Source organism: Halichoeres trimaculatus, unplaced genomic scaffold (genome assembly GCF_033239565.1).
Source record: "Halichoeres trimaculatus isolate MK-OKI-2021-1 unplaced genomic scaffold, fHalTri1.1 fHalTri1_scaffold_19, whole genome shotgun sequence".
In the NCBI taxonomy this organism is placed as follows: domain Eukaryota; kingdom Metazoa; phylum Chordata; class Actinopteri; order Labriformes; family Labridae; genus Halichoeres; species Halichoeres trimaculatus.
In genome coordinates, this window is record NW_027437197.1 from 3,760,417 (window position 1) to 3,784,669 (window position 24,253).

General features: G+C 41.3%; 1 protein-coding gene across 4 annotated transcripts in view; it reads left to right on the forward strand.

Moving 5' to 3' along the window:
- LOC141807964 (mitogen-activated protein kinase kinase kinase kinase 4-like) overlaps positions 1-24,253 on the forward strand; it is a 102,510-nt gene that overhangs the window by 45,591 nt on the left and 32,666 nt on the right. For all 4 annotated transcript variants that reach the window (XM_074694176.1, XM_074694177.1, XM_074694178.1 and 1 more), the window contains exons 3-12: positions 3,441-3,497; positions 13,912-14,037; positions 17,044-17,154; positions 17,248-17,338; positions 18,297-18,427; positions 18,541-18,595; positions 21,312-21,390; positions 21,476-21,651; positions 21,739-21,811; positions 22,022-22,232. In XM_074694176.1, coding sequence (XP_074550277.1) covers positions 3,441-3,497; positions 13,912-14,037; positions 17,044-17,154; positions 17,248-17,338; positions 18,297-18,427; positions 18,541-18,595; positions 21,312-21,390; positions 21,476-21,651; positions 21,739-21,811; positions 22,022-22,232 — 1,110 coding nt within the window. The remainder of the gene's footprint in view (positions 1-3,440; positions 3,498-13,911; positions 14,038-17,043; positions 17,155-17,247; positions 17,339-18,296; positions 18,428-18,540; positions 18,596-21,311; positions 21,391-21,475; positions 21,652-21,738; positions 21,812-22,021; positions 22,233-24,253) is intronic.

The following is a 24,253-nucleotide window of genomic DNA, read 5'->3' on the forward strand; positions in this document are numbered from 1 at the left end:
AATTTTAACATTCAAAATTTTGGAAAAAAAAATTGAATAAATAAAATTCATAAATTAAGAAAAGTTTAAAATTTCCCAAATATTTCCTGAATTTGATAATATATACTTATAATATCGCCCAATCCATCATTTTTTGTTGTCAATGTCTTGCCACATATCAGCAGTTGAATAAGTCCATCCACACAGAATTAAAATCAGTATTTTCTTCCAGATGAGTCTTTTTGTAGATGTAGTTATCTTCCCAGGGCTGTGAAACTTGAGGTTAGCCACAGGTGCATGGAAAGTTGGTGGGCTGTTGATGTTGTAGGAGGTGAAGTAGAGCGGTGGCAGGCTTTATTGACAGATGGGAGGAAGATTTAGTTCAACTAAATGTTAACACAGGATTTTATTCAGTGTCAGTGTCTTTAATCATCAATACCCTCTTTAAGAAAAATAAAAATTCTAGCTACAAAGGGCCACTGCAAAGGAGTCAAAGAGCCGCAGGTTGCAGACCCCTGACTTAGATTGTGTTGAGACCAAAACAAGAGCAAAAGAGGCTAAAAAACAACTTAAAGCTGCAGCCAACCCATTTTAAAAAGAACTCAGTATGTTTTTATGAATCCTCTTTGAGTTTTATTTCTTGAATCTCAGTTGGATTTATTTCAGAGCTGCTTTTGAAGCTTCAAAATAATCCAGCAACATTTGAGACTGAAACTGTGAGAGCCTGTGAGGGCTTTGTTTCAGTGACTTTCAGTAACTTTCCCTGTGAAGTTCCCAGTCTCCTCTCTGCTCTGTTTATCTTTCCTCTCCACTCCCCTTCACTCCTGTTTGTCCTCTCCCTCAGCTGTCACTCCTCTGCCTTTGTTTTTAGAGCTGATACGCTTCACAGCACAACATCAGCCCACCTACATTCTGTCTTTACCCTCATTTCTTCCTCATTCTCCATGAGATAAACTTCTCTCCTTCTCTCAGAAAGTCACGTGTGTTTTTTCAACGTCCTCACGTTTGTTTTATTCTTTGTCTGTTTTTTGCATCATGAGTTTAACTCGAGTTTGGTTCGCTTTCTCCCCCTCCACCACTTTTTTTATTCCTCTCCTTAGGTTCCCACAGAAAAAGAGCTGCATCCTCGAAATCTGTGCTCTCTCAATCAGCCTTGACCTCTGCACACACAGAAACACACACACACACACACAGAAGTAGTCATGTACACACACTCAGACAGACACGTCCCTTTTGGCCAAACTGAAATGGGTTAATCCCTCATCACTCAAAACGTGGACTGCGCCAACTCACTCAGGAGCTGGGGGGTCTCAGGTGTCTCAGTGCGGTTCACACAAAGGATATTTGATCATGATGTGGTTCATACACACACACACTCACACACACACAGGCTGCAGACAAAAAGGTTTGCACAAACTTACACCAACGTCCTCTCTCGTCTGATAAAACGTCCTCCACAGTTTTCCATCTGTGAAAACAATCGAGCTGATGAAGTTAACCCGCTGAGGTCGGGCTGTAAAATGAAAATGGACTTCAGGAGCAGAGTCTGTGGTCGAGTCGCTGTTTGTTGTGGCTTTTTACCGACCTGTTTGAATAATGCATTCACTGGAGCTTATTTTAAGCTAGTTAAAGTGTTATTTTTAAAGTCTAGATTTAGTTTGGAGAAGTTATTTTTCCTGCTTTACTGAAACTTAAGTTCTTGTTGAGTGCGTTGATGCATTATGGACAAAAATGACAAGTTTGGCCTTTATGAGGTGTTAAGTCTTTAAGAGTTTTCTCAAATACATGTGTCTACATCCTCCTGATAACTTAGCATATGCTAACTCAGTGCTAGTCCAAATGTTGACTTAGATTCGGCTGATGTTCCAAGACTATTTTCCTGTTTAAAGCTCCTGTGGGGACTCCTTTCCCCTCAATTATAAATATCTGAACTGAACATTAAAACCTTTTTGTGACCTACAAAAACAGATAAGGCCATTAGCATAAAGATGCACTGGTCTCTACATCCTAGTTTTAATGCCTGCCACTGCTGAGATGGGGTAGGTGTCAGACAAAGCTTTTTTTGTACTTTCTTCACAGCAGCATTAAGGATGAGTGATTGAAATAAAAGCAGAAAGTCAGGGAACATGACAGGAACATGTAGACTAAAGGGCTAAGACGTTGAGATATCACTTTGACCACAGGGGGCGCCAAAGTTGACACTAACAGCAACTTTCACAACAAATAATTAAAGCTTTTTTGGACAAATTGCAGCTGATTTTCAGCAAAGACAACATTTTTATTCATTAAGGCCCTTAAACAATATGTTTGGAAATTTTGTTTTCTGTAAAATGATATTTTTATTTATTTATTTTTGTCCCTTTTGGGTCTTTTGTAGCAGGGTCGGAGCCAGGATTTTAGTTTTGGGTGGGCCAGAAAAATTTTAGCTGGGCCTCAAGTTACAAAAGTTTGTAGTTTACTTATTTAATTTATAAAAATGACAGATTTGGTTGCTTTTTTGGCTTTATTTGCATTTTTATAACTCTTTTCTGCATCAGATGGATCTACCTGCAATCACTTTCTGTGATACTGACCAAAGACTGGCGCTCTGATGCACCAGTAGGCTGCACCACAGTGTTTCGTTTATTAAAAACTGTAGGAGCAGAGACATTAATTATGGTTAAGTAAAATAGATAAAAATCTACAGTCTTTCTTACAAATGTTCTGAACCAGCCGAGTGTTTCACAACTTTTTTTTTTTTCTAGCAGGCTAAAAAACATGGCTCATTTTACGAAGTCAGAGCGTCTGAGGCTAACAAAACAAATATAAAGAGATAAATTATTCAATGCTTTTTATAGATAGGTTTAAAAAATGTTTATATAAAAATTATAAGAAATTAAATGTTTAAAAGTTTAGGGTGGGCCTGGGACCCTTGAGCCCCTCCATTACTCTGCCCCTGTTATGTAGTGTCTGCTTTCATTGCTGGGTTGTTTGCAGACTCTTGTGTTTGACTGAACCTCTGAGGCTCTTCTTCGTGTCTCTCTGTCCCTTCCTGGTTTTTGAACATCCCCCCTCTGTGGCTGTAAAAACCAGACAGTCATAATTAAAGTGTTTGCACCAGTCTGGTTGGAAACACTGTGTTCGTTTGGGGAAGGAACACGGACGACTTGGACCGTTGCCTTTTATTGTTTACGCTGAAATAGATGCAAATTACTCGGTACGAGAGTGGCTTTGTTTATGACTAACCAAATCACCATGTATGTTTAGGTAGACTGTGATAACACGCTCCGAAATAGATTTTATTGTTGCTCTCCTTCTGCAGTCGAAGGCTCGCCGAAAATAGAAAATGGAAATTGTCTCATTGTTCTTTTCACTGTCGCACAATTGAAGTACTCAACCATGAGCTGAAGTTTCAACGTGGGACTGGAATCAAGTGTTTACCTTTCTCTTATCTCTCCTCTCGTTTGTTTTTCTCTCTTCAGGGTCGACATGTCAAGACGGGACAGCTGGCGGCCATCAAGGTCATGGACGTCACCGAGGTCAGTAAACACTGGTGGATTTATTTCATTTTGGTGTTGTTACGCTGTGGAGGATTTCACACATGCACAAAACTTCTAAAGATTTCCTAAAGTTTTCAGGTTGAGCTGCATGTGTGAATACAACCAGATTTTCAAAATAAAAGTCCCTACACAAGCAGGGTGATGTCAGTTTGCTTTTACATAGAATTATTTCTGCTGGAGTTGCAATGAGTTTGATGATGAATTTACAGTTGAAACCAGAAGTTTAAATACAGTGGGGAGTATAAGTATTGAACGCGTCAACTTTTTTCTCATCACATTTATTTCCAAAGATGCAATTCAAGCGAAATTTCTACCAGATTTCTTTTAAGTGCGATAACACAGGAAAAAAGTATTGAACACCATTTTTGAAACCATTTGAGAGTCAACTTTGCCGTGTGCTTTAAATCGTTGTCCTGCTGGAAGATCCAGCCACGTCTCATCTTCATCATCCTGGTGGATGGCAGCAGATTCAGATCAAGAATTTCCCCATACATGGCTCCATTCATTGCTCCGTCAGTCATATGAAGTTTGCCAACACCATGAGATGAGAAACAACCCCATGCCATGATGCTTCCACCTCCAAACTTCACTGTTGGTGTAGTGTTTTTTGGCTGATGTGCAGAGCCATTTCTCCTCCAAACATGGTCTGTAGTATGACAGCCCAAAAGTTCAGTTTTGGTCTCATCTGACCAGACAACATTCTCCCAGTATTCTACAGGCTTGTCAAGATGCTGTTTAGCAAACTTTAAACCAGCTTCAACATGCCTTTTCTTGAGGAATGGAGTCTTGCGGGCTGAGCGTCCATAGAGGTCATGGCGGTGGAGTGCGTTGCCTTTTGTTTTCTCTGTAACAATTGTACCTGCTGCCTCCAAGTCTTTCTGGAGCACTTTCAGGGTGGTCCTTGGCTGGTTGAGTACTCTTCTGACTATCTTTCTGACTCCCTGGTCAGAAATCTTCAAGGAGCTCCTGTGCGTGGCCTGTTGATGGTAAGGTGGTGCTTCTTCCACTTGTGAATAATGGCCCCAACGGTGCTGACTGGAATATTCAGGTGCTCTGATATAAGTCTGTAACCAGTTCCATTCTGATGCTGAGCAACAATCAGGTTGTGAATGTCTTCAGAGAGCTCTTTGCCTTTACCCATCATGAGGTGTGTGCTATTTAACTGCTTGGTGACCATCAATTTGCTCTAGCCCAGCTAGCTTAATTCCACATAATCATTATTTATTTTATTTGAGTTAATACCAATGTCAGGTAGAAATTTCGCTTGAATTGCATCTTTGGAAATAAATGTGATGAGAAAAAAGTTGACGCGTTCAATACTTATTTTCCCCACTGTATGTAAGTTTCTGACTCTCAAGAAAGTAAGAAAATATGTCTAAAAAATGATCTCTGTCATTATTCTGGCATTTAGCCAATAGGAATAATTTTGGTAATCCTAACTGACCAAAAACAGGAAAAGTTTAATCTGATTTAATGTCAGATGGGGAGAAAAAAAAAGGTTTATTTTGACTTTTTAATATAGTGAAAATGTTTTCTCACTTAAAACCGTCCCGCCTCTCAGGCTCATAATCACACCGCTTCCAACTGTCGCGCTGGTTTCTTCTCAGAGGATAAAGCCGAGTTTATGTCTGAAGCTCAACAGATTTTCAATTTCCTGAGGGGAGTTCAGCCAATCGTCCTTAAGATTGAAGATTAGTGTGTCACACTGGTTTGTGTGCGTCTGTGTGTATGTGTGTGTGTGTGTGTGTGTGCTTCATGCTTGTCAGCTTCCACAGAGTTGAGTCAGGAGCCAGAGGGCTGTTTCTGCTGTGTAATCTGAGTGTGTGTCTTTGTGTGTGTCTCATAAAACTCTCTGTGACGACGGTTGGAGCAGGAAGGGATTTTTGTTTTCCAGCCTGTTGTTCTGCTTGTCGTAAAACAAAAATGAGACGATGAGGGAAATATTCACAAACACATATTTGAGGTGACTTGACCATTTCCTGCCCAGACGCCTTAAAGAGTGTATCATCAGACTGTCACTTTAAATCCTCTAATCTGGGTCATGTGTTGTATGGAAGAGGATTGTGCTGTCTGTGTTTGAGGAGCCTGCTGGTTTGAGCTGCACACACACACACACACACACACACACACACACACACACACACACACACACACACACACACACACACACACTTCAGCTGAAGTCACGACACGCTCCAAGCTCGTTACAGCATCAAACACAGATAAAATTCAAGACGTTTCGTTTAAATATTTACATTTGTTGACAAACTTCTGCATCTGAATGAAATCAGGGTCAGCTCTTCGGAGGAGTTTGTGTTTGAGGTTGTTTGGTTTGGCCAGAAAAAATTTGTTTTTTGACCAAGACCAAGATCGGACTATCGGAATGCATGTAAACATTATAGTCAGACCAAGATCAGACTATGCATAGCTCAATTGGTGCACCTAGATGATGCGATTGTTATTGAACTATGCTTGCATTTGGCAGGACGTGGAAGTCCCCCTTGGTATTCAGTTGAAAGAGGAAGTAAAAAGGACACAGCGCCACCTGTTGAAGCGGAGTGAGATGTTCTCAGCCAGAAGTCTGATTCTCTTTTCTGCGTGTTTACACAGACAAGACTAGAGCCGGTTAACACGTCAACATTTCAGTCCATGACGAAGAAACACAGAGAAAAAAATCTGTGTTTACACGAAAACTCTCAGGGACTGAAAATGCTGTAGTAAGCATGACGGGCCTGTAGTTGGCGCTATAACTGTCTTGTCCAGAAGAAGCTTTTGGTTAGGGATGTGTACCTTTCACATTTGAAACGATGCGGTACTGATGCCCGGTACCTGGCAATCGGCACTGGTAATTAACGGTATCAATTTTTGGTGCTTTTTTGTGTTTATGGTGCAAAAATATCAATTCGTTTAAAAATAGAGTTTTTTTTTTTTCAATTTAACATTTGTATTCCTTAGCATATAACCTTGCAATGCTGTGTTCATGTCCAGCATGGAAAAATTCCCTACTCCCCCACTCCCTCACAGTCACAAGGATGCATTTAGGTAGCTAAACATGGAACTATTTGATTTGCTCTGTGTAAATGAGTGACCAAAACACAATAATACACTTGCATCTCATCCTAAAACCACTGTCATGTTAACAGCCCCTGCATCCCCCACTGTGACTCTAGGATCAAGCTAAGACCTTAGTCGGACCATGCATGTAAACGTACTGATTGAGCTGAGATAGATTTAGCTATTTTTTAACCTGAAATTGAGTCAAAGCTCCTTTGAGGAGGTCTGCTTAGTCTCTGCTTGTTGCTCCCTGCAGGCAATCACACATTTTTCAGTCCTCCTCAAACAGAAAATCAAGTTCACGCTGAAATATTGAAGTTTTCTCTCTGAAGCCTGCAGGCAGAAACCTCTCCAAACCAGAGAGGACCTGAAGAAGGACGAGGAGCATTTGATGGGAACATGTTTATGTATTCATGCCGCTGAGTTTAACCGCGGAGCAGAAATACACACATAGGGAACATTACAGACATGGTGGTTAATTTTTTCTCTAATGTTTACCAAGCGCCGTTTCCTCTCGGTTCAGACTAAAATAAACACTCAGAGTTTGTTTGGATGCTTGCCAAGAATGAGAGTGAAGCAGAGGAGGTTGTTTGCTCTTGAGACGCTTGAGATTGAGCAGGTACACACACACACACACACACACACACAAACACACACATCCGTGGAAATGCAGCATATCATTAAGACTCGTGAGGGGCACCACAGAACGTTCAGGAACTCACGTGTTAGAGATTCAAAACAACACAGCTATACATCTCTTTTCATGTGCATGTGTGTGTGAGTGGGAGAGCCAGTGTGTGTGTATGTGTGTGTGTGTGTGTCCACTCCGGACTCCCAGTGCACGTCTCGCATATGTGCTCTGACCCACATTCCTCTTCCTGTCCCACATGGAGAGTGGGAGGGAGTCGGAGACGCTGCGGTGTGCAGGACTGGACTCTGTGTGATGGAGCACAGGTGTGTCTTAAAAGAGGAAACAGGAGTTTTGCATAAATCAGGTGGATTTTAAACTGGTTTGGTGAATTAAAAAGATGTTTTGCATGAAAAAAAAATTAGTTTATCTGCTGCTATCACACAGAGTGGATGGAAAGCGCACACGGCTGTATGAAGCTTCCAAGCAGCTCAAAATCTAATGAAGAGATAACCTAATTTTCTGTGGATTTCTTGATTAGATTTTCTAGTTTTTAATGCAGTTTTAAAGCAATAACTCCAAATATTTTCATATTTCAGTGATTAAAAATGTAAAACTTTGTGTATTTATGCAACAGTTGCAGGAAAAACTTCCTTTAATGAGCAGAAACCTCGAGCAGAGCCAGACTCATGTTGAAAAACCAAACAGCAGAGACTTCAGACCAGAGCTCTGACGGTCGCTCTTTGTTTTATTTTGTAATTAGTTCGTCACCCTCAGATGCTTTCTGTTGCAGCGTGCACCCTGACTCGACAAAAGCTGAATCAACCAATCAGGTGGTTTAATGCTCCGGTCAGCACATTGCCTTGTTCAGGGTGTGTGTGTGTGCATCAGCTCCACTGTGACCTGCAGTTAGTGGGGAAACAAACAGAAAACAGTTTGTGTTCAACAGCTCGGGGGGATTTAATGCACCAATGAGACGATGGGATTCAGTTTAGCTGACATATTTCACAGATTGATGAATTTAAATATTATTATCATCAGAATAAAAAAGAGAGGATTTTCAGAATGTTAAAGATCATCATAACGACTTTTTGAGAGATGTTTTTGTATCATTGCAGAAGCAAACCCAGCTTTGTGAGCGTGGATAAGCAGATTATTTACTGCTTTAGTGTTTGTAATGAGGGCTTTCTGCTCATTACCTGGATACGTCCTCAAGTGTTCTGTTTGTTCTTTGCTTTATAAAGCTAAAGGTTTTCCACAACTGCTTTTTAAGAAGAAGGTTTTTGGAGTTCTGCATCAGTGTCATGGTTCAGTCTTGAAAATCAGGTCAGGAGCAGGAGTTTTGGCAAATTTATTAAAAAAATTTTTTTTTGCAAAGTTTTGAAATTTCATTTTTTTAATTTTATGAAGTTTCAACAAAATTGCAAATTTTAAAAATTGTGTGCAATTTTCTAAAAAATTTTGCATGTTTAAAATATTAAAAAAAATATGCAAATATTTAAAATTTGATTAATCTATTTTTTTTTGCATTTTCTTAGTTTTTTAAATTTTATATATTTTTTTAAAGTTTTATGAATTTTTGACATTTTTGAAAATTTTGCTCAAATTTTGCATGTTTGAAATATTAAAACAATGCCAATTTTTGAAATTTATTTTCTTTAACTTTTGCATTTTTAATACTACTTTCAAATTTGGTATTTTTTTTCGATTTTTTGCCAATTTTTGAAAAGATTTTTTTAAAATTTTGAGTTAGTTTTTTTTTTCATTTTACTATTTTTAATAAAAATTGCACATTTTTGACATTTTGGAAAATTTTTGACATTTTTTTCAAAATATAATAAAATCAAGACTTAACATGTAGAGTTTCCTAAATTTCAAAATAACTTCTGGTTTGGAAAATTATTCTCTAGATTTCAATTTAATGTAGAATTGGCTCTTATAAAAGTGAAGGAATTTTTCCCTTTAATTTTTTGAGGCTCATCCTTTAGGGAGGAAGCCCCGGGGTAGACCTAGAGCTCACTTGAGGGTTTTTCTTTCCCACCTGGTCTGGAAACACCTCTGATCCTCAAGGAGGAGCTTGAAAACACTTGAGAGAAAGATGTCTGGTTTAATTTTTACCGTCTGCACCGGGATCTTTTTATTCTTCATTTCTGTTTCTCTTCGAGGGCGGTAAGAGAAGAAGACTGAGGGCAGGAGCTCAGTGAGGGAGAGCTGAGATAAGGAGACAAATCAGACACAGTTTTTTCTTCCTCTCTTCCTTTGAGGAGGTTCAGCTGAAGTGCAGTGGGATTATGGGAGGAGCTGCTGTTGCTCGCCTGCTCCCGTCTACATCATCGTCCATCCTTTTCCTCTGATTCATTCTCATTCCTGCAGATATCTGCCTGCTGTTTCTCTTCCAGCATCTCCTTAAAGCAAAGGGAGGTGCAGAGAGAGTGAAGTCATCCTTAAAAAAAGAGATGCAGCAGCTCTGCATCCAGACGTCCTCTCTGCTGCGTACTCCATGTGTGTTCCTGCAGGATTCAGGAATAAGATCGATCTGGATTAAGCAGAAACTCCTCAGCCAGCATCTTTCCCTCTGCCCCTCCGTCTCCTGGGGAGGGAAATGCTTTTCTCACTGCTCTCCCTCCTCTTGTTTCTCTGACTGTGAATTTTTGCAGCTCAAACAAACGAGACTGGGAAGTGAGTCAACGCTCCGTCTCACCTCCCACCTCCGCCCGCGGCTCCCCGTCCACTCAGGAGGTGTGAAAGAGAAAAGTGGGAAGGTGTCAAAGGCGAGGAATCGCGAGTTGGTGTCGAGGAATCAAGTCTGGACGTGGAAATTGAATTGTCACTGAGATTCTTCAAAGTGAAACATCTCTGTGAGACAGATTTGATCCATGAAGTCTCCAGAGAATAATCGTAGTGTTTTTACTCTGACACATCCTCCTCTTCCTGCTCTTTTTGTTCGTTTGGGGCTAAATCAATCTTTCCACGGCTGCTCTAATAACTTTATTCCCATGATCATGAATCCCACAGTCTGTCGCTCAAAACGCGGCGTCCTGAAGCTACTCATTATCATTCCTGGTCGTGACATGGTGGGGAGACTTGGCGGCGGCCATATTGCTGCTAACAGCGCACAAAGTGGAGCAAAACAGAGCCGCGACCCCCTGGGGAAGAGGGCGGCCGCAAAATGGAAGCACGATGGAAAATAGACGGGTTTGGCCTCAATGAAGGCCGAGGGAGACTGACACGTCTGAGAGGAAACCAGGAACCCCGAGAGACCGGAGTCAGGGAGGGTTTTAGACACGAGTTTCTTTAATGTAAACACAGCCCTGAATCCATCTGTGTGTCAAAGTGAAGGAGAGGAGATCAGCTGCCTTAAATTTTGATTATTCTGTATTAAAACAGACAAATCTACGGAGGCCCAGGAGTAAAAAAAAAAAGCAAAAACGACATTGATCTGGAAGTTTTCCGTCCGTCTGCAGCTCCTTTTATTCTGACTTGCTCTGAAAACTCTCCCAGCTCCATAGTTTGGTTTTATTTCTCACAGATTATGGTCTGAATACCCTCTGAGCGTCCCCCTGGTTGAGTGACAGGTCGTCTGGCTCACCTGCTGGGTGACTGATGGTGCTTCTGCTGATGAGCGGATCAGCAGAAGGACCAGGCTGGCTTCACTCCGCTCTGTCGGTCGTCTGACTCACTGGTTGGCTCGCTGCCGGCTGAAATGACTGGCTTGCCTGGCTGCAGCGGTAACCAAATGGTCGGCTGACTCAAGGGATTGGCTGAATGACCGGGCCGACCGGCCGACAAACCGGGCTGACCTCATCATCTTTATGGACGGCCAGAACTCCAGCTGAACTCTTTGCAGCAGTCAGAGCAGATTACAGCGAAATACAGGAGAGAAAGAACGGCTTACAGTGACAAACTGATCAGCTTTATCCCAAAACATCACGTACACTGCAAAAAACTGAAATCTTATCAGGTGTTTTTGTTTTATTTTCAGTTGAAAATGTCTTTTTAGGAGCCACATTCACCTGACCAGTCCAGATAAATGTCTGATTTCAAGTTATTTAAAGACAAAATTGAGGTCTGGATTGCTTTTTATGAAGTAAAAAAAAATCTGCAAATGGAACAAGGGAAAAGTTACTTGTAATAAGACATTATTCTAGTTTCATCAAATTTTCTATCAAATTTTTCTTGTTCCACAGTTACTGGAGAAAATGGATTCCACTGATCATTTACCAGTGGTTACAGACGTGTTATCATCTAACTCTGGGTTTTATTTGCTGTAATGAAGCACATGTCACAACGGAAATATCCCGTGAGTCACGGAGAAAACTTTCAGCTCTATGTTTTATATCCTCACATAAAGTCAGCACCAGCAGAGGTACCCCCTGTCAATTTGTATGATTTGTTTTTACTTCATCCTGATCAGTTTGTGGAAATTGCAGTGATGATCTGTGAAGTTTTCGTGCTGTGAATTGAATAGCGCAAATTATACACCAGCTGATCGTTCATCCTTCTTGCGCTTCTTTCTGCTTTCTGTTTGGGACAGGAGTTTTAGTTTGGGACAGGAGTTTTAGTTTGGCTATCTTTCCTCTCATTCTTTAAAAAACAACAGAAGTCCTTCCCCAGCTTTTTTTTTTTTTTTTAACAAACCTGAAAGCCTGTTAGCTTCATAACACTTTGCAGGGGTGTGTCCAGACTTTCAGACTCAGGGGGCTCAATGAGAGCAGAGCAATAGGTAGGGGTGGCCAGGGTGTGCACAGTACATATTATCACCATTTTTTCCTCTTTAACTTTATTCTGTACTTTAACAACTATCAGTGCATTTGATTGCAGAAATATAATATTCAAGAATATAACTGTAAATGTGTAAAATATATTAAACATAAACGTGCATCAGCCAGGTTAATAAATTTAAAGCATTTTTAAGCTCAGATGAGAAAAAAAAACCTTTGAGTTACCACAAAAACAGGCTAGGCTTCAGGAGAACACTATGTTGTGTACAACATTGCCAAAGAGGAGTTGCTATTCACTGAATTCAAATCAGAAATTCTTCTCATATAGAAAAATGAATTAATGTCAGTTTAGTTCAGTGAAACACTTTAGAAACAGGCTCTTTCTTTTAGAAATATTTTATTTTTCTTCACGTTTGGGTTTAAAATGTTAAATTTCAGCTCATTGAAGCATGTCACACACTTTATAAATTGTCTTTTTCTATAAAATTGTGCTTCAAATAAAAATAAAAAATTCTGTACATCTTACTCTTGTTTAAAAATTATTAACATTATATGACAGACATGGAAAGCAATGAAAAGGTAACCTGAAAAGGTGTAACCTGAACGTGTGTATCGACAAGTTCTCAAATTTCTGTCTTTGAGAGAACAATCTGGAATATCCTCTTCTAAAACTTCTGTTTTAACGCCTTAAGTTGCAAAATAAGAAAGCAGCAGAAACAAGAACACAGGAGGAGACATTTCTAACATTTTGAAGCCCTTTCCAAGTGACGGACACATCATGAAAACTGCTGCTTTTTAAAGAACTGTGGATCATTTCAGGTGAACAGGTGTTTCTGTTCGTCAGAGATACTAAAACTGAGCACCGTGACGAAAAGCTGACTTCTTATTTTATCCCTAAATGCCATAATTTGGCAGAATTGCCCTTTAAGCTCTGAACCACACTCTGGAAATGTCAGGCGAGTTGTTGGCTGTCTGTCATCTGTTGCTTCTGCAGCTGTAAAACGCGATAACACGATGCGTTTCTGCAGAAACGAACGTTTTACACCGATCGTATTCTGCTCTGAATTTGTTCTTTGACGGCGAGCGGTGTGAAGTCGCTCCCTGCGGCGAGAGTTTAAAGCTTGTTAATGTTTTTAAGAGATGTAAAGGTGTATTAAACCTCAACACATCACTCACAGTTAAAAGCCTTTGTTATATAACTTAACGCTCTATAGTTTGACATCACTCTGCTCCTCTTTGTTCTGCTTATGTAACTGTTTTATGTAAGTGTTTGTTAAAAATGCTCATTTTACAGCAGAAACCGTTTCCCTCCTCTGAGATTTCCTCAGTTTGCTCAGGAGTCCGTCTCTCTGCCCACCACGGCCGCACTAACACCCAGAAAGTCGTGTCATGTCAGCTCAGGTCAGGATCAGACACAGCAACTCGGCTGATGCAAATCACTTGCAAATAAATGTCACACGGCCTCAGTGACGGTGCAGCAATGGAGGAATTATCGCTCGATCTGGTGTCTGCGACGACTCTGACTCAGGGCTGTAATATCCGGATCCTGACAGAGAACCAGAGGCTCCTGGTTTGTTTGCTGCTGCTATCGTTCACAGTTCAGGTCGTACGTGCAGGTGTGTCGAGTAATATCCGCTCAGAACAATGATGAGGACACGGAGGGGCTAGAGCTCTGAACATCAGAGGGATGGAGGGTGAAAATCAAAGGCTTGTATTCCTGAAAGTCTTTTCAAATCTGGGAAACTTCACTTTGGGGGTTTCTGTTTCAAATCCTGGCAGGAAATGCCTCCAAAAACACTCACTTTGCTGCTGGACTTTGAATGAGTTGCACAAATCTGACAAATAAAGCACGCAGAGGAAAATCAGAAGAGCTCTTTGTAAACTGTCAACCTGATCTGCAGAAATCTGACTCCTCAAACATCTCAGAGGTATTAAAATCAGCCTCACCTCCTCACTGCTGCGTCTCCTCATCTTTATCTTTTGTTTCCAGGATGAAGAGGAGGAAATTAAGCTGGAAATCAACATGCTGAAGAAGTACTCCCATCACAGAAACATCGCCACCTACTACGGAGCCTTCATCAAGAAAAGTCCACCGGGACACGACGACCAGCTATGGGTGAGTGTTTGTCCTGTTAAAACCCAACCTGTGCTCACACTGCATGCCTAACAGTCAGAGAAATTTCCTCAACAGGCTGTTTTTCTGGTTGTTGCCAACGTCAGGTCCAAGTACGACTCATTTTAAGAATATTCCTCCTAATTTGTGCCTAAAATCACCGCCCTTTTTAAAAAATTGTGTTTAATTACAGCATGAGCCAACCAACCCCAGGTGTGGTGAAGGCCATTTAGCCCCAAACCCAGAAGTTAAAATGAAACATGCCACAAAATTCTGTCAGGTGTGAAAATTTATGAATCCGGAGCTTGCGCAAAAATATATTCTTGATGGCACCCCCTAGTGGCTTAAAACTGCAGCCCCTCCAGCTACTTTGAGCTAGAAGCCTGAAATTTTTCGTGCATTACTCCCATGCCTAGACCTACAAGAAAGTCTCTTACGACTATTAGAAATTCTGAACAGGAAGTTTGCAATTTGGGCTTAAACATCGGATTTCGACGATTTATGATCTCAGTCTTACTGTTGACAAATCTCTAGATGCATCACCATTAAACAACAGCAACGCCTATTGAAGACAAGTGATATTCACTACAATGAGATTTACCCATGTATAGAATAGAATAGAATAGAATAGAATAGAATAGAATAGAATAGAATAGAATAGAGTCAGCCAGCCTCCACCTCCACAGGGTCCAGGACTGAGCTTCTTCAGCAGTCTGTTCAGTCTCTGTCTCCTGGATCCTGTCTGCTCACAGCAGGTGAAGCTCTTCCAATGTGGCGTTGGTGTCTGATGTTAGCTCTGTTAGCCATGTCTGTGAATAGCATGATGCTACTCTGCCTTCTGGTATTCCCTCTGTTGCTGGGTTAGCACAGCTAGCTTGTCTATCTTATTGGAGATAGATCTTACGTTCCCAATAAAGATGGATGGAAGGACAGGTCCATGTCATCACTTCTTAGCTCACACCTGAGAACCAGCACCTCCTTCTTCTCACCTTGTGGGAAACATCTGGCCTTGCACCAGTTAGCATTGAAATGCTAACAGCTGATTTCACATGTAAACAATGCAGCCATGGTTACATGTAGGATCTCCAGACAAACGCAGGAGAAAAAGTAGTAAAAATATCACTGAAGACAAAACCAGTTTGGTGTCCATGACAACAAATGAGCCAAACAAAGTGATGATCCAATCCAAATACAAAGATGACGAAAAAGAGATGAAAAAATTACAAGAAATGGACAAAGAAGAGAGAGCTGCTGCAACAGGCAGCCACAACCAACAGAGCACCAAAGCGATGACAGCTTTATGTAACTCTGTGTGTGTTCGTTGGTGCACAGGCTGAATGTTCCTGAGGCAGATTTCTCCTGGTCGACGAAAAAAAGGATGTTTCATATCTTAAGTCGGGCTGTTATGAAAAAATAAACAGATCTGAGTCACTTCTGAGAAAATAAAACCAGATTTGGGTCACTTTGGTTCGCTGTATGAAAGTAACAGAATCACGGGCTGCAGAAATCAAATCAGAGACAGAGTTTATATCAGAGAAGGAGATGATGTTGCTGAGATAGGATCTTTGTCTGAATCTGTTTATTAGGCCTTTATTAGAAAATATGAAAAAATATTACAGTGCATTTTTAGAAAGCCATGGTCAGCAGTGATCGTAGATGAATTTCTCGCACCATCATTTTCCTTCAACGCCGCAGCTTTTCCTGCGACATGACAGGAGAGAAGGAGAGCCATAAACTCCCAGCGAATCAGAGAGAAGACGAACAGGACAGCGCTGAGGAAATGAATAATAAACAAAGCAGGATGAGAAACAAACAAGGAGAGCAGATTTACAGCTGATCAGCTCGTTTTGGAGGCGGGATCACCTGGTTTTACGACCTCGTGGCTCTGCTGTTCCTACAGACGAGAGGTCTCACTCTCACCCATAAACACAGCCCGTGTTTGTTTTCACAGCTGCATCCTCCAGCCCTTTACAGCCCGCTAATGTGGCTGCATGCTGTCTGCTGTTTGTGTTCACGGAGCAGAGAGAGTGTTTAGGTTGTTCCTGCTCACTGTCGGCTGTTTGTGTCGGTGCTGGACTCATTTTCAGAGACGATCCAGGATGAGTCTCATGTTTTAAATATTAATGCAAATGTAGAGGCAAAGGTAATGGAGAGGTTTGCCCCCATGCAGCTGGTTTCTGCAGCTTTAAATACTCACCAGAGATCAAATTCTTCTTGTGTTAAATTAAAATAATTTTTCAATCTGTGTCCAGATCATCAAAAAAAGAGGAAACAAGCTAAGTTTGGAGTTGATCGTACCGTATAAATCGTCAAAATCTGATGTTAACGTCCAAATAGCAAATTTTCTGTTTGAAATTCAGTAAAAGGCTAATTTGTAGGTCGAGACATGGTCACTACGGTGAAAAGTTTCAGGACCATAGCTCAAAGTAGCTGGAAGGGAGCAGTTTTAAGCCCCTGGTATGGAGGACCAAAACTGCCAAAATTAAAAACAAATAAAAGGTAAAATGAAAACAAGAATAAAAAATATGTACAAGGGTAAATGAATAAATACATAAATAAAAGTAAGAATTAATAAAGAAAAAAAATACAAAAAAAATGTGGAAAGAGAATAATATATTGATGAGGCTCTCTGTCTTATATTTATTTATTTATTTGTTTAATTTCAGGCAGACACAGAGAGGTTTAAAAAACGGTAGACTCTCGCAGAAAACGGGAGTGTTGGAAGGCGTGGGTCAGGGTGCAGCAGGAGGAAGAACAGACGAGTGAAATCATAAATTTTTCTCTGTGACTTAATTTTGTGGCTTGGTTTGTTCATGTCTATCTCAAATGAAAAGCACCAAATTTGGGATTTTCTTGGTGGAAACAAAGAAAAAGAATCGGAATCAGGATAATAATAATCCTCAGGGTTACAAGAGCCAGTTTAAAAATTGAAAGGCGTGGAAAGAAACCTCTGCCATCCCTTTAAATGAATTTGATGTGTGATGGTTAAATGTTGTTTGTCTCCTCCAGCTGGTCATGGAGTTCTGCGGTGCTGGATCCATCACAGATCTGGTGAAGAACACCAAAGGAAACACGCTGAAGGAGGACTGGATCGCCTACATCTCTAGAGAGATCCTCAGGGTCAGTTTCCTGAAATAAAACCTGAATAAAGTCGCAGAAGTAAGAAGGGAAAGTTTTGGGGCTAACGTGTCGTTGTTTTCTGTCTCGTCTCAGGGGTTAGCTCACCTGCACGCTCATCACGTCATCCACCGTGACATTAAAGGACAGAACGTGCTGCTGACTGAGAACGCTGAAGTCAAACTGGGTACGTGTTTGCTTTTATCTCCTTATTTTTTCCATGAATGTGGCTCTGAAGTGGCTCCGCAGACTGCTCTGAGGTCTGGCTGCCTGCACCAAAACAAAAACACCGCAGCGTCAGATCTGAGTCAGCAGAGAGCGACGACGGACTGGAGCTTTGTCCCTGAAACCGTCCAGTCCTGTCCCCTCAAAACCTCAGACTCCCAAACTGTTGGTCTGATCAGGAAACATGACGTCTGTTAGTAAATCTAACTTGATAAACTTTCGATGAACTCTTTGTACAATCTGACGGTCTGATCCAGCATCGTCCCATTTCTCTGTCACATTTCCTGCCTCTGGATGATAACGCTTCTGCTCTTAAAGCTTTTATTATTGCTCTGATTTTTTCCTTGTGATGGCTCCAAAATGCTCAACAGCTCACTATTAAAATTCCTGGAACCAGAGAGATGTGATTGTTCCAGTTTGAGAGTTTCTCCCTCCAGATGAGGTCATGTGGAGGTCTCTTTTTTGGTGTTTTTGTACACGATTAGTCAGAATTTCCCCTCATCCATCCTGCTCTGTGTGATTAAAAACTTTGTAATCAGATTTGTTTTCATGACGTCATGATTGCTGCCCTGCGGCCTGCAGTTTGAACCGCTCTGTCTCCAGAGTGAAACAGCTTGTAGTCCAGCTAACTGTAACAGCAGCTCTCTGACCTTTTCCCCTGTCTGTGCCTGTTTCACTGAGAGATCCAGTCAAATATTAATTAACATGGTACGAGGCCAGGAGGCTGAATCTTTAATGAGGCTCAGGGGCTCGAACTGAAATGACCCCTGATGATGCCGGGCTGCTTTCTCACAGGATCTGAACTCTTCTAAGTCCTTACTTCAAAAAACGTGTGTCACCCGGGGTCAATCTGCCTTCTCTAGTTGCTGTTAATGAAAAAGTTTGAGCTAGTAATAATAATGATGTCAACTTCTCCTCAGTGGACTTCGGTGTGAGCGCTCAGCTGGACCGGACGGTCGGACGCAGGAACACTTTCATCGGGACGCCGTATTGGATGGCTCCAGAGGTCATCGCTTGTGATGAAAACCCAGATGCTACCTACGACTACAGGGTGAGAGCTGGACCTTACTTTTCTGACTGGAAATAAAGTTAGAAAAGAGTTTTTTTAAGGTTTTCCAAAACAGTTTTGCAAGTTTCCTCTGACTCCTCTCCTCCGTTCTGCAGAGCGACCTGTGGTCCTGTGGAATCACTGCCATAGAGATGGCTGAGGGAGCTCCACGTAAGTACACGACACATCATCTTTAAACGTCTGTGAGGAGTTTTTGAGTGATCCTGAAAAAGTCTCCTTTCTAGATATATCCCTGATCGTAATCCACACTTTAAAATGAGATTATCAGCGCCAATACTGCTGGTTACAGGTTATTTCAAAATGCTAGTTCGTAGCTTCCTGATTGGGTCGTCCAGGACGTCTAGGTCTCCATGACAACACAACACCAGCTGATGAAGTTTAGTAGAGAAAATATAGATCTGTGTTTTTCTCTGCTGAAAACAATTTCTGTGATTAATTAGGTAGTGATGGTGAACACTGGAGCCTAAAGGCTGTGTTATGCTTTCTGCGAGAGCCTTTTATGCTTTTTAACACCTCGCGACATCTGTTGGTGTCCATTCCCAAACTGCAGGGGGCAGTGTATCACAAATCTACCAGAGAACTAAATGAAAGATGTAGAAGTTTGCCTCTGTTTACGACAAAACACATCTGTCCCTGAGATTTTCACAGTTTCTTTAAACCGATTTCTCTCCCACTGAGAGTGGCCGCAATTTCACGCTATGAGTAATTTACCACTCAGTTTTCACGGTGATCTCTGTGAAGCATCATACAGATGCCTGTATTTCTGTACTTCAACCACTAGGAGAGGGCTGCACGGTGGCGCAACGTTAGCGCTGCAGCCTCACAAAAAAAGATCACCGGTTTGATTCCCAGCTTGGACGATGGGCCCTGCATGTTCTCCCCATGTATGCAAGGGTTCTCACCGACTTCTTTCCACAGTCCAAAAACATGCTCATCAGGTTAATTGAGCAATCTAAGGCCCCGTTTACACGGAGACTCCCGCAACGATTCTTCCTTTGCGTTTTCAAAAGCCACCCGCGTTTACATGAGGACGGCGTGAAAACGATCCGCGTTCATACGACTCCAGGAGGACAAGTCTCCTCTTCTGTTCTTTCTTTTTCTGCCGTTTTGTTGTGTGAGACGGTCGGCAATCCAACCATAACGCGCATTACCCCCAACTACTGGCTCAACTGGAAATGTGGCTGAGCGCGGAGCCTTCACCTGAAACTGCGAGTGCGCATGCGGTGACGTCAGCGTTTCACCCTGAGACGCTCCGCTCTGTGTTTACACGAAGCTGGATGGAGGAGCGGATTCAGATCTTTCCACTCTGGGGAGCGTTTTCAAAAGTTTGCGTTTTCACTGAAAACGCAACGTGGTCTCGTCTAAACGGAAGGCCAAACCGCAATGAAATGTTTGCGGAATCGACCGTTTTCGGCGTCGTGTAAACGGGGCCTAAATTGTCCGTAAGTGTGAGTGTGTGTGAGAATGGTTGTTTGTGTCTGTGTCAGCCCTGTGATTGGCTGGCGACCAGTCTAGCGTGTACCCCGCCTCTCGCCCAATGACAGCTGGGATAGGCTCCAGCCACCTGCGACGGTTCAGAAAATAAATAAATGACCACTAATGACAACCATCTTGTCCGTGCATCTCTGTCATCTCGGCAGGTTAGAAATTTTCGTGTGCACACGGCATGGAAATTTTCTGTGTGAAAGGGACCGTGCGAGGGGGAATAGGTGCCAAAATTATGTCATTCGTCCGCACGAAGCCGTGTGCATCTCACAGATGCGTCAAGCATAAATCAGCCTTCGCTGTCAGACAGAAAAGATTCAAGATTCAAGATTCAATAATTTATTGCCATGTCAAACAAGTTGATAAGAATTTGTCTTGGTTCCAGCTCAACATAAACAAACAGTAAACAGACATTCCACAAAAAGACAGGGATCGCGGTACAACAATCAACAGTAACAAGGACCAGCAGCAAAAAGTGCAAACAGTTCAGATGCAAAGTGCGTGTTGGTACATAGCATCTATCTTCCAGAACTATGCCTAACCGGGCATGTTCAGGTATCTAATAGCTACGAATGAAAAAGGACAGAAGAGCAGAAGAAAGAGAAACAGGAGAGAGATAGCGCACGAGCTATAGGCTAAATGGGCTAAACTGTTTGTGCTAATGTTGATTCAACCCACAATCAGCAGTTATTCTGCAGTGGTCTGTTCAAACTACAGAGTCTATCAATAAAATGAAGAGTGAGGTTACGTTAGCTCTGATTGGTAGATGACTGGCAGGAAATAACCAGGATTCACTAACATTACAGATAGGTTGGAGCACCGGGCTGCCGATAGCACTACATATAGTTTGCTTGTTGTCACGTTTCAAACCGTAGCGCTATGCAACTGTACTGATGGATACCTTACCTCGTGTGTTATCCTGCAAAAAGTTGTCTTGAAGAAAGAAAATTTGTTTCAATCAGATCTCCTTTTAATTCCAAAACAAACACACACCTCGCCAAAAGTAATTCACAACATTGTGCGGAGACTCAAGGCCAGAAGGTGGCGAGCAAGTCCAATTAAAACAAATCCTCCTCATAGCATCTTTAATGTGGTTTGATCAGTGATTTAACAACAGTAAATAATAAATCAGTGTTTGAAATGTTTCTTATTCCTGCATCTTTTCTGCATCGACTCTTTAATGTCCTTCAGGGTGTAAAAACCAGGCTTAATATCCTTCTTCTCAAAAACAGAAATGAGAAATTCTTGGTGTCGTACTGAGTTGGCTTTAAAACCCTGATTTTCAGTGTTAGAACCAGATTAAACCTCTCCAACTTTTAATCTAACCTGTTATTCCCACAGCGTCTTCAGTCTAATCTCTCCTTCCTCTAATCTCTTTCAGCTCTGTGCGACATGCATCCCATGAGAGCCCTCTTCCTCATTCCCAGAAACCCTCCTCCTCGACTCAAGTCCAAAAAATGGTGAGAATAAAGGTTGAAAATGTCTTTTGTAGGTAGATATGTTTTTATTCTCTGGCTCTGATCTCTTCTCATTCCCATCCCACAGGTCGAAGAAGTTTTTCAGCTTCATCGAGGGCTGCCTGGTGAAGAACTACACCCAGCGTCCTCCCACCGAGCAGCTGCTCAAACATCCCTTCATCAGGGACCAGCCCAATGAGAGGCAGGTCCGCATCCAGCTCAAAGACCACATCGACCGGACCAAGAAGAAGAGAGGGGAGAAAGGTGAGGGTTATGAAAGGTTTGCTTTATTCACTCACATTAACAATTCAACATCTTTGATTTAATATCCTTTATTCTGACTCCCTTCAGATGAGACGGAGTACGAGTACAGTGGTAGCGAAGAGGAGGAGGAGGAGTCATCTGAGCAGGAAGGAGAACCCAGGTGAGAGCACGGAGGCAGATACCAGAGCTTTACCTCAAGCAGAAGAAGAAAACAAACAAATTTGTGTCTGTATGATAAATAAAATAGAGATTTTTTAAATTTACAACACTGATTGTGCCTCAGTTTTTCAACATCCAGGAATCAAATGATTACGATGCTTCGTTCATCTCGAGGAGCAAACTAAACCCTCTCATCGTGTCCTTCTTACAGCTCGATAGTCAACGTCCCCGGCGAGTCGACTCTGCGCCGTGACTTCATCCGCCTGCAGCAGGAGAACAAGGAGCGCTCGGAGGCGCTGCGTCGCCAGCAGCTCCTGCAGGAGCAGCAGCTCCGCGAGCAGGAGGAGTACAAGCGCCAACTACTGGCAGAGAGGCAGAAACGTATCGAGCAGCAGAAGGAGCAGAGGAGGCGGCTGGAGGAGGTCAGAGGGCACGACATTTATTCAACACAAATTTATGTTTGTCAATCATCAGTGTTGTTTTTGTCTTGGGACGGACATTTTGCTCTTTCAGACCAAACAAAACAGAAGATAAAGCTTCAGAAATTCAGAAATTATGATGCACTTTTTGATAGACAGAAAAGTTTCACAGCTTAAAGACTTTCCTTTTAAGATTTGGCAACATTCCCAAACCAAAATCATTTAGTAAACACCACATGTTGCTGATAGTGTGACAGCCAGGGGACGTACATGTATGTTATCTCTTCACTTGATTGTTTTTGTGTTGTAAACTCAGACTCACAATCAATTTGAGGCAGCCGCAGGAAAATAACTAATTGGATTCTCCCAAAGAAGAGTTGCAAACTCCTTTTTTTCTGTGATTATCTTTGTCTCTTTGAGCTCTGCTTCTCTAAGCGCCTGTTTTTTTCTTAGAGGTGGAGGAAAAATAGGTTGTAACTGGAGCAGGAAGTGGACGTTTGCCAAGAGATGATTGTAATAAAGTTAGACTGAAGTGGACTGAATAACCTCAGAGGAAGGATGGGAAGAGACAGAGAGCTAAATACCTGCAGAGAAAGAAGAGATGAGGAGATGTGTGTGGTTTTAATACCTCGTGAAGGTGCAGCACCTCTAAAAAAGAGAGTTGGAGCTCAGAGTTGGAGCTCAGAGTTGGAGCTCAGAGTTGGAGAGCAGAGTTTTCCCACAGCGGTTGCAGCTCCGGGCTGTGTTAGTGATTCATGACGCAGCTTGTAGATGAGTGAGACGGCAGAAGCTGAACTGAAGCCATGGGAGATAAATCAGCTGCTCTCCTCTGACCGATCGCTTCCTGAAACCTGGATGCTGAGCTCTGCAAAAACTGAAATCTTATGAAGTGTTTTTCTCTTGATTTCCGCAGAAAATGTCTTTTTAGTCGGGGTTGGAGAAAAAATAAAAAAAAGGATGTATCAGGATTTTTTTTTTTAAATTCAAATTCTTTATTTCAGTCTTTGTTTATAAACTGGATTGGAAAACAGTTACCACTTCTCTCCAGCAGAGGGCGAAATGTTTCTCTCTGACTCTTGTGATGTGAATTTTATGGGAAAATATGGCTCCTGATATAGTCTGTAGACATCATCATTTCACTTTTTCACATGGCCTGGTGTTAAGAAAGAAAAGTAAAAGTCACAAAAATTATAAACAAATCGAAAAATGGCAATTTGAATCGGATCGGAACCCCAAAAATTGTAATAGAAGTGAATCCCGAGAATAGCATATCGTCCCAGCCCAACTTTTCAGACTTGATCCAATTTCAAGTTATTTAAAGACAAAAATGAGTCTGAATTGCTTGAAACAAGTTGAAAATATCTGCCAATGGAAAAAAAGACAAAAGTTTTTTGTTTAAAGACATTATTCTAATTTAAAGCAAATTTTTAATCAATTTCTTTTCATTCCATCGCAGATTTTTTTTAACTGTTAAAGCAATTCAGACCTCATTTTTGTCTTAAAATGACTTGAAACAAGACATTTTACTGAATTAATCAGTTGATTGTGACTCATATTGAGTATTATTAGACAATTTCACTTTAAATAAAACAAAAATGCTTTGTAAAATTTCAGTTTTTTTGCTCTGGAAAAAAACTAAAAAAATCTTATCAAGTGTTTTTGTCTTATTTTCCATCGAAAAAAAACCTTTTAGACTCAATATGAGCCATATTTACCTGAACAATCTAGAAAATTGTCTCATTCTAAGTTGTTTAAAGACAAAATCAGGTCTACATTGCTCGTAACAAGTAAAAAATAAATCTACTGATGGCACAAGATAAAAGTTAGTTGTATTGTATTAAGACATTATTCTAGAGTCAAGCAAATTTTTCTTGTTCCATTTTTTTTACTTGTTACAAGCAATTCAGACTCATTTTATCTTTAAATAACTTAAAACGAGACATTTTTCTGGGCTTGTCAGGTAAAAGTGGCTCATATTAAGTCTAAAAAGACATTTTCTACTTAAATAAGACAAAAACACTTGA